The sequence below is a fragment of the Tupaia chinensis genome, unplaced genomic scaffold (genome assembly GCF_000334495.1).
Source record: "Tupaia chinensis unplaced genomic scaffold, TupChi_1.0 Scaffold000129_1, whole genome shotgun sequence".
NCBI lineage: Eukaryota > Metazoa > Chordata > Mammalia > Scandentia > Tupaiidae > Tupaia > Tupaia belangeri.
Window position 1 is genome coordinate 1006901 of NW_006159598.1, and position 9708 is coordinate 1016608.

At 57.4% G+C, this 9708-nt stretch overlaps 2 protein-coding genes across 2 annotated transcripts in view; one reads left to right on the plus strand and one right to left on the minus strand.

Moving 5' to 3' along the window:
- The window catches only part of IGLON5 (IgLON family member 5), a 9069-nt gene extending 3966 nt beyond the window's left edge, over positions 1–5103 (plus strand). The window contains exons 5-8 of the mRNA XM_014586350.2: positions 730–864; positions 921–1041; positions 1546–1700; positions 4196–5103. Coding sequence (XP_014441836.2) covers positions 730–864; positions 921–1041; positions 1546–1700; positions 4196–4284 — 500 coding nt within the window. The 3' untranslated portion in view covers positions 4285–5103. The remainder of the gene's footprint in view (positions 1–729; positions 865–920; positions 1042–1545; positions 1701–4195) is intronic.
- Positions 5104–7571: 2468 nt separating this feature from the next.
- The window catches only part of VSIG10L (V-set and immunoglobulin domain containing 10 like), a 20238-nt gene continuing 18101 nt past the window's right edge, over positions 7572–9708 (minus strand). Inside the window, 2 exon segments of the mRNA XM_006144705.3 lie at positions 7572–8391; positions 9487–9641. Of these exon segments, the coding sequence (XP_006144767.1) occupies positions 8320–8391; positions 9487–9641 (227 nt within the window). The 3' untranslated portion in view covers positions 7572–8319.

The window sequence follows — 9708 nt, forward strand, 5'->3', positions numbered from 1 at the left end:
AGCTCCCCCCACCCCACCACCTGCCTAACAGCCCAGAGAGCTGGCCCAGGGCACCCAGCAGAGCCCTTCCACCTGGCTCTCCACCACCAGATCCCAGAGCTCTGGGTCCTCGCTCACTGGGTCTCTGGAGATCCGCGGTGCCAATCACTATGTCCCATTTACTGACTAGCCTGAGACCCCAGAACCCACTTACTAGATGTCAGACCCCTGGATCCTGACCCCCCCCCTCATCAGAGCCCACCATCCCGGTCTTGAGGTCTGGGACCCCTGGGTGCCCTAAGTCCCAGTGGGCTCTCTGAGACCCCAGATCTGACTCAAGAACCCAGATATCGGAATTGCTGATCTAGAACACCAGCGCCTGAACCCCAGACCTGGAGAGTTAGATCCGGGAACTCTGGACCCTCCCCCACTGGAACTCTTATCTCCTGGATCCTTCCGGGTCCAAAGAGCCACAGTCCTGGGTTTGGTCTCCCTACTAAGATCCTCTGAGCCCCATGACCTGAGTCACGGGAGCCCAGACCCCGGATCTCCTGAATCCCGCACTCTAGGCCCCACTGTGTTCCCACCCCAGCAGCAGATCCCAGGCCTGGCAGGCCCCTCCCGGCTCCTGCTGACTCGGGCACTCCAGGCCCTGCCTGCCCGCCCCGCTGATGTGTGTCCGTGTTGTGCCCGTGTTGTCCCGTGTTAAGTGTTTGTGTCCGGCCCGCCCCCTCCCCCCTCCCCCCGCAGACGGCTTCACCTCCGAGGGCGAGATCCTGGAGATCTCCGACATCCAGCGGGGCCAGGCCGGGGAGTACGAGTGTGTGACTCACAACGGGGTTAACTCTGCGCCCGACAGCCGCCGCGTACTGGTCACAGTCAACTGTGAGCCCCGGCCAGGCCCACGAGGCTAGCATTCGCTGATCCTCGCCCCTCGCCAGACCCTCCGACCATCACGGACGTGACCAGCGCGCGCACCGCCCTGGGCCGGGCGGCCCTCCTGCGCTGCGAAGCCATGGCGGTGCCCCCCGCGGATTTCCAGTGGTACAAGGATGACAGACTGTGAGGACGGCCCCAGGGAGGGGGGATCCTCAGCCGTTAGGATTGCGGGGTGGGGCGAAGCGGCGGAAAGGCTCAGAGTCCTGGGCCCCGAGATCCGGGGGGGAGGTGATGGGGTCCCCGAGCCCGAGGGAGACACACTTGGGCCCAGGATGCTGGGTGCGGGAGCTCGGTCTCCCTGAGCTATTCAGGAAGGTCTGGGGACGGGGGGCGATGCCGAGGAACCGGGGGCAGGGCTTAGGGGACCACTGGGCTGCCGTCTCCCGGGTCTGGGAACCCCCTAGGGACTGAGGGCGCGCATCTGGAGAGGGCAGTGTCCCTGAGGGCGGGGATGCCCGGAGTGGGCGGCGACGGAGGGACCCGGGCTCAGTGAGGAGCTAGAACCGGATCGAGGGGTCACTGGGGCGGGGCTAGACCGCAGGGACCCCAGGGAACGGCGCAGCCTGCGTCTGGGGGCCCGGCTCTGCGCCGGCGCGGTCCGGCGGCCGCTGACTCGGATCCCTGCAGGCTGAGCGGCGGCGCGGCGGAGGGCCTGAAGGTGCAGACGGAGCGCACCCGCTCGATGCTCCTGTTCGCCAACGTGAGCGCCCGGCATTACGGCAACTACACGTGTCGCGCCGCCAACCGGCTCGGAGCGTCCAGCGCGTCCATGCGGCTCCTGCGTGAGTGCGCGGCGCGGGGACCCCTCTCCCCCACCCCCAGGCTGACCCCGACGCTGGGCTGGGAGCGGCGCTGAGACGAGCGCTGCCGCGGAGCAGGAGCCCAGGCAGCCAGTGTTCCGTGAGCGGCCGGGCCGGGCGCGGGGCGTGGGGACGCAGCTGTGCAGAGGAAAGTGGGGACGCGCAGGGCCTCGGGTAGTGGAAAAGCAATAAACAAGGGGACACGTAGTTAAATAACCATGCACAGAGAGGCCTTCGAAAGGTTCGTGGTATAAGTAAACAGGTTTTATTTTGGCGCAAACTTATTTTTTAATTCCATGCGTAGTTTTTCATAATTTGTTTTTCCCAGGAACTTTTTGAAGACCCTCCCCCTCATCCATAAACAAAATAATTATGGAAATCATAAGGGCTAGGGAAAAAATAAATAATAGAGAGGGTTAGGAGTGGCAGGTATGAGGAAGCCTCCTGGAGTGAGTACCATTTAAACGAGGCCTGACTGGGAGAATGGGGCCAGCAGGCCGCGTGGTGGCTAAGGCGCTGGATTCCCACACGGTCGGAGGCTGCTTGAGGCTGCTTGAGCCCCGAACCTGGCAGCTTGCTTCCTCACTTTCCCTCTCTGTCCCTGGTGAGAACGCGTGCCCTATAGCAAATTTTAAAATAACAATAAATCAAATTAAATAATTATTATTTTTTAGAGAGATTTTTGCTGTAGGGCACGTGCACTCGTGGAAGAGAGAGAAATGAGAGCTCACCCCCAGGGGGATAGTCACACAGCAATCCTCCATTCTCCTCTTGGGGTCTTGGCCATGCACGCACTCACCTGGCAGGAGTTTGAAACTGCCTGGAGTCCAGCGACGTAACCATTCCGCCATCTGCTGGTCCCCAAATAATTTTTTTGGAGAGTTTTTTTTGTTTTGTTTTGTTTTTGTTTTTGTTTTTTGCTATAGGGCGTGTGCGCTCGCCAGAAAGACAGAGAGAGACAGAAAGCGGGAAATCACCTCCCGGGCCGGGGGGTGGCCACGCCACAACCCCTTCTCCTCTCAGAATCTTGGGCACACACGCATACGCGCCCGGCGTGAGTTTAAGCCACTGGGTCCGGGACTCGAACCGCAGTCGACTACGTGGGAGTCCAGCAACATAGCTGTTACGCTAACTGCTGGTCACCCCAAATAATTCGTTTTTTAAAAATGAGTCAGCTGGGCCAAGACCTGCGAGGAGAGCTTTGCAGGCAGAGGGAACAGCACATGCAAGCACAGCAGGGAGAGAGGGGTCACGTGGGGACCGAGGTGAAAGGGGAAGGTGGAAGCCAGTGTCAGGCAGGACTTGGAGTTGGGGTTCTCTTCTCCTGCTAAGCATGCGTATGCGAGGCTTATTAGTAGTACTGATTCATTCATTCATTCATTCATTCATTCATTCCGTGGCAGAGAGATGGGGAGACTCACGTCCATCTGAGCACATGCGTGTGTGCCTGGCATGCACAGGGAGGTCCTGGGTGCGAACCTAGGACCTTGTCCGTGTGGGTCCGGCTGTATTACTGCTGTGTTGTCACCTGGCCCCGGAGGCCTCTGTGAGAACCTACTATTTCAGGAATAGGCTGGGGGGATGGGCGCAGTGGCAGGTGGAGGCAGGGAGACCAAGGCCACAGTGACCCAGTGGGGTGAAGAACCCAAGGAGAGGCAAGGGGTCTCTGGGCTGGCCTAGACTGCTGGGTGCCCCAAGTCTACATTCCAGAGACGTTTAGGGCTGTGTCTGGCTGTGGGCGGGAGAGAGGAGCCAGTCAGAGGTGCTCCTGAAGTTGGGCTTGGGCTGCGCAGGTGGGACTGGTGCTGAGTGTTGACCTGGAGAGGTTTCCGGGGTGGGGTTCGGAGCCGGTTTGGGGGAGAAAGAGGCCCGGGGCCATCTCATGCGTGCTGAGTGTGAGGTGACTGGTGACAGTCTCTAAGACAGAAAGACAGACTATTCTGAGAGTCCCAGCCAGTGACAATGGAAAGAGCTGAGTCAGAAAAGCAGGTGCTGGGACCTGCAGTTGGCGTCATGGCTATGTCACTGGACTCCCACGTAGTCGACTGCGGTTCGAGTCCCAGACCCAGTGGCTTAAACTCACGCCGGCGTGTGTGCATGCGTGCCTAAGACCCTAAGAGGAGAATGGAGGAGAAGGGATTGTGGCGTAGCCATCCCTCCTGGGGGAGTGATTTCTCGCTTTCTGTCTTTCTGTGTCTCTCTGTCATTCTGGCAAGTGCACATGCCCTATAGCAAAAACCTCTAGAGAGAGAAAGAAAGAAAAGAAAGAAAGAAAGAAAGAAAGAAAGAGAGAGAGAGAAAGAAAGAAAGAGAGAGAAAAAAAGAAAAGAAAGAAAGAAAGAAAGAAAAAAGAAAAGCAGGTGCCCAGGATAAAGGCCCAGAGAGGACCCAAAGAAGTGGGTTCAAAAGAGGCAGGGTCCCCGGGAGACAGACACCTCCTCTCTGACACCCTCTCAAACCCCTTTCTCTTCCCCCAGGCCCAGGATCCCTGGAGAACTCGGCCCCCAGGCCCCCAGGGCCCCTGACCCTCCTCTCCGCCCTGGGCTGGCTGTGGTGGAGAATGTAGGTGCAGCCCAGTGCAGCCCGCCTCCCCCTGCAGGGGCCTCAGGCCAGAGCAAGAGGAAAAGGGGGAGAAGCGCTGTGGGTCTCGAGGGGGCAGAAGAGCTCGGCCACTGAGGAAGAAGAGAGGAAGAGGAGGAGGAAGAGGAAGAAAGATCTTTAGAGAACCCATCACTGTGAGGGATAACGCAAAATTATGCATCTTTCTACAGCCATTCTCGCCACCGTTCACGTTCCCGACTATGACCCACCCCCACCACCCACACCCCTCTCTTAGCTCAGGCTGTCGACTGGCTCGTGTGGGTGTGGGTGTGCGTGTGAGTGTGAGCCCGCACATGTGTGTCTGTGTGTGGGGGCATGGAGGGCTGGGGAAGCGGACTCAGCAGTCCTCTCTTCCTTGACACCCCCATGTCCACTGTCCCCAACCCTGCTGCCTGTCACTGCTGGCTGGAGGTAGGTATGGGGCGTCGTCTCGGAAGCTGCGAGGAGAGGCGTGCAGGCCCCTGCTTCCCCAGTAAAAGCAGCACACTGCACGCGGACCCTCCCCTCCGTCGGACGAGAGGGTGTCTCCAGGGCAGCTGGGGGCGCGTGGCTTTCTCCTGTCGAGCTGTCATGCAGCCTCTGTATGGGCGGGAGCCCCCGTCTGCGCTCCAGCCTCACCCCTCCCGCTGTCAACCACCAGCTGTCTGTAGCCAGAGGCCCCATCACTGGCTCAGGGGCCTGACACCGTCCCCCTTTCCCTCCCTCCCCACCCTGGACTTTCTGGCCCTCCTGGGTCAATCGGTGCTTCCATCCGACTGTCAGCTGGTGGCAGTGGCCGCCTGTCTCCCCTGCCCCCTGCCACTATTCCCCAGCCACCGCAGCACTGACCGGCTGCCTGGGGGCCCCTGCTGCTCCTCCGCTCCCTGCCTCGCCACCCACCGCACCTCCCAAAGGCTGCCCGACCACCCTCGCACACCCTCAGACACACACACACCAGCGACTGTGACCAGCAATAGCCCCTGGCTCCAGCTGTCCTGGCGGGTGACCAGCTGTAGCTCCCCCAGGGTGGGCAGTTGTTGTCAGGAAGGGACGCTGAGACGCTGTAGCCCCAGCTCTGTTGTAGGAATGCCCCACCCCGGCACGCCACACCACACTGAGTGGGGGACAGAGGCGTCGCACAGACACCCTGAGCCCGCGTCACCAGCTCCACTCCCGGGAGACCCTCAATAGACCCCACCCCAAACCGCACCACCCGAGCTTGGTAGGGAAGAGGGCAGAGCAGGGCAGGGCACGGGGCCGTGACTGTACCTCAGACAGGGGCGTGGGCCCCATCCCACATTGTCTTCCATTCCCAGGGTCCAGGGAAGGGTGGGGCGGGGGAGCGAAGGTGTGAGACGCACATGGGCTGATACGCCCATACTGGCCTGGCATCACCGGTGGACGGTGAAGGGTCGGTGTGCATGTGTTGCTGTGAGAGAGGACATAAGTTACATTCTCCAGGTTTTTTAATGATAGTTTTGGTAAGGAAAGTGAGACAGACCTCCCTCCCAGGCATGGGGAGCCTGCCTAAACCTTTGATAACAGTGATTGACGTGCAGATGCCCTTCTCGCTGGTGGCTTGATACCCTCCATTCGTGTCAGTCCGACCACCTGTAATACTTCCTTCTGTTAGCTGAGTGACATTCCATAGTTCCTCCTTGTAACTTAAAAAAATCTTATCCTCTCTGACTGCTGACTGGTTTCTGGTAGTCATTTTTGGTCAGGCTTTAGCAGTGTGGACGTTCCACAAGATATATCTGAGATGCACTGTTGTGGACCAGGATCCTTGACTAGGTGATAGTCCATGGACCTCGATCACTGACTGAGGTTGCCCAGTCCTCCGAGATGACTAAAATTCACACTTGGGCTCTGATGATACACAACTTTTCAATATTAGGTTTACTCTTTCTCAGGATATGGTGTTTTGATTGTACTTTGGTGTTTTTATTTATTTATTTTTGAATTTCACCTTCTAATACTCTGATTGTCAGCATTTGTCTTTCAATTTAACCATCTTCCATACTGTCTATTAGATGGACTCTCTAGAGAGGAACTAAGTGTGGGTTGAACAGGTCCTGGTACTGAGATGGTTAGGAGCACCCTGTGAAAAGAAAGAGTTTGCTTCAGGTCACCTTTGTAAAAGTATGTAAGGACCCTCCTAAGTATGAATCCTCCTTGTTGAGCTCAGCATTTGGTCAGAACCTTTCTTGTGATGACTGTTACTCTTTAGACTGGATGCTGTAGATAGCTTGGAAGTTACACAAGAAGCAATCTTATCAACCATACCTTTCTCATGGGATCATCTGTCAGCTGGTCTCCACTTGGTGGAACCCACCTTCACCACACGTGCATGCAACTATGCTGACTCATTTGCTTACATTCCTAAGTGGGCACAATCCAACCAAGGGCAGTTTGAGATTATTGTGGCCCCCGTGGGAAACTGTTGGTATATAGGACAAGATTGTTGATTTACAGAGAACCTTAGAATGGAAGGAAAGTAAAATAACCATTAAAAATGTGTCTCATTTTCATAATAGTTATGATAAACTTCTAAAGACAGTTCAGACTCTAATGCTGGTTTCCTAAAAGACTGCTTGCAAGAGTGTGGTGGCTTGAATTGAGTCTCCCCAGAAGAAAATTTCAAGTCTTAAACCCCAATACCTTTGAGTGTGACCTTCTTTGGAAACAGGGTCTTTGCAGACGTAACCAAGCTAGAGTGAGGTCTAAGCAAGCCCCAGATTCAATGCCCAGTGTGTTCCTAAAGGAAGGAGAGGGAGATTTGGATACAGAGACAAAGGAGACCCCAGTGAGAGACAATCTTGCAATTACAGCAATGTGTTCCGATTCATGGGGAGTGTTGAGACCACCACACCAATAAACGCCTTTTTCCAAAGTCTCTGTCTGGAGGGGCCCATGTCATCTAAAGACTGGGGCGGATTCCTGTCCCCCACTCCCTCCTAGATTTGAAACGGGGTGGGCCTCGTGGTCCAGCCCATCTCGGGCCATCAGTTCAGTATGGGAGTGTGCTGGCCCAGCTAGTGAGAGGGAGCCAGGCTGTGTGGGCCCACAAGGGACACTCATGTGCAGGACAGGGTGGCCCACCGAGGGCAGGGCGAGATCTGCAGCGCTGGGTTCTCTGTCTCTGGGATTGCGGGTCTGTGGGGAGCAGAGTGGGGAACACTGGGGTGCAGAGTGCAAGGTCCAGAGGACCTGTCCTTGATGGCGTCGTTTGAGCAGCTGGAGCAAAACTGAGCCGACGTCCCCACTCACAGCCATCTGGTCGCTCGAGGATTTATTGGTTTTCTGCCCTGCGCCAGGCTGCCTGAGGTGTGACCTAACGCCACGGCTCGGGAAGGCCCCGGTTTAGGGAGTCTGAAGCTGCAGGCGTAGTTACATATTCACATGCACTCCGGGGGAAGTCTGGGCACTCCGGGACTTAACCCACGGCCAAGCCAGGAGTAAGGAAAGTCTTCGAGGAGGGGGCGGTCAGCCTTAGACTTGGGAAGTGAGTGACACGGGGAAGAGACACAATCCAGGCGGCGCGACTCCAGGGCCCAAGACCTCAAGACACACGTTGGTCTGAGAGAATCCACCCTGCCAGAGTGGAGGGTGGCGACCTCGGGAGGGAGGCTGGGGAGGTCGACATGGCCTTGAAGGCCACCACGAGGAACTGGGTACTCTGGATACGCGGCCCTGGGGGTCTGTCCACACAGAAGAGGGGCATGGCTCATCTCTTCAGATGGGCTCCAGGAGCTGGACGGAGCAGGCTACACTAGCGTGGCAGGCCTCTCGCAGCGGGCCCAGGCTTCCTCCCCTGCCTGCCTGCCAGGCAGCCCCTGAGGTCACAAACCACGCCGCTGGTCGGTTGCTGGTCGGCCGGGGCCTCTCCTAGCCTGGGAGTCCCGTCCCAGCTGCACAGACACAGGCGGACTCTTTAAGTCCCCTCGTCAGGCCGCACCTGCTGCGGGAGAAGCAGGAAGTCCCGCCCCAAATGCCCTGAGCAGAGAGGACGCTGGCTCCATCACACCTGGGTGGCTGTCCGAACTGTCCTCAGCCCCCGGTCTGGAGAAATGACTGGACCGGAGCCTGGGGCCTAGAAGAGAGAGGCAGGTGGGGGTGACTCAGGAGGCTGCCTGGATGGCCATGACTCATCACCAATCTTTCCTAGCTCCAGCTCAGACCTTCCAGAACTTAGCTGGGCTCCCTCCCTTTGCAAGGTGTGGGGAGGACACTTGGCCACCCCTGGAGGAGCTAAGCCAAGCAAGCAACCCAGCATTTATGGGGAAATGAGGAAGTCCCTTCCCACCTCGGATGGAGCTCAAAAGTCTTGCCCAATCTTTATGGAGAAGGAAAAGGGAGCGCCCACCTCACTGGCCTTCAGAGGAGACACCTCGATCTGCTCTGCTCTTTTACTTCAATTTACTTTAGTACTAGTTATTATTTTGGGTGGGGGAGGTTTTCACTATAGGGCCCATGCACTCACCAGAAAGACAGAGATGGAGAGATAGAAAGTGAGAAATCACCCCCCAGGGGGGATGGCCACACCACAATCTCTTCTCCTCCATTCTCCTCTCAGGATCTTGGGCACGCACGCACACGCGCCCGGCATGAGTTTAAGCCACCAGGTCCGGGACTCAAACTGCAGTCAGCTACATGGGAGTCCAGTGACATAGCCATTACACCAACTGCTGGTCCCAGTATTAGTTATTTTTAAACAAGCTCTCTATGTGGGACCTTCCTGCCTTAGCCTCACAGGTAGTGGGGACTACAGGCTGCACCACCACCCAGGCTCTTAGGGTGGGCCAGGAGTGTGACTGGGCCTCCAGGGCCTCAGCCTGCCGGGTGGTGGAACTGACCAGGGCCGTGAGGCTGGGCCTTCGCTGTCCTTCCACAGTTATGTACAGGGAGCCCTGCCCTACTTCCATGTACTTACAAAGGACGGGGGTGCTCTAGTTATTAGAGACAGGGGCTGGCTATGCTGCCCCAGCTGGCTTCTAGCGGCCCATGCCCTCGCCTCAGTCTCCCAAGGAGCTGGAAAGACAGTGCCACCGCGCCCCCAGAGAGTCTTTTTGAATTCTGTAAGCCGAGTAAAAGTGCAGGAAGAGAATGGAGAACATCTCATCTCCCTGACGCTAAAGCTACAGTTCTGCCCCTATTCTGGGGGGGAATCCCAGGCACCCCCACTCACTTGGGGGACCCAGGTTGGGCTAGGGTCCTCCAGAGGAACTTTGAGGGGCAGCGGACCCGCAGTCTGCACCGGGGTCACACTCTGCATCTTCTTTTCTGGTGGGATGATCACTGGGGCCAAGGTGGGGGGATGCTTTTTTTTGGTAGGCGTCTTTCCTGAAAGAGAGCACGAAGAGAAAAAGAAACACGTGATTGGCTGGGCCCACACCCCCACCCACCACAC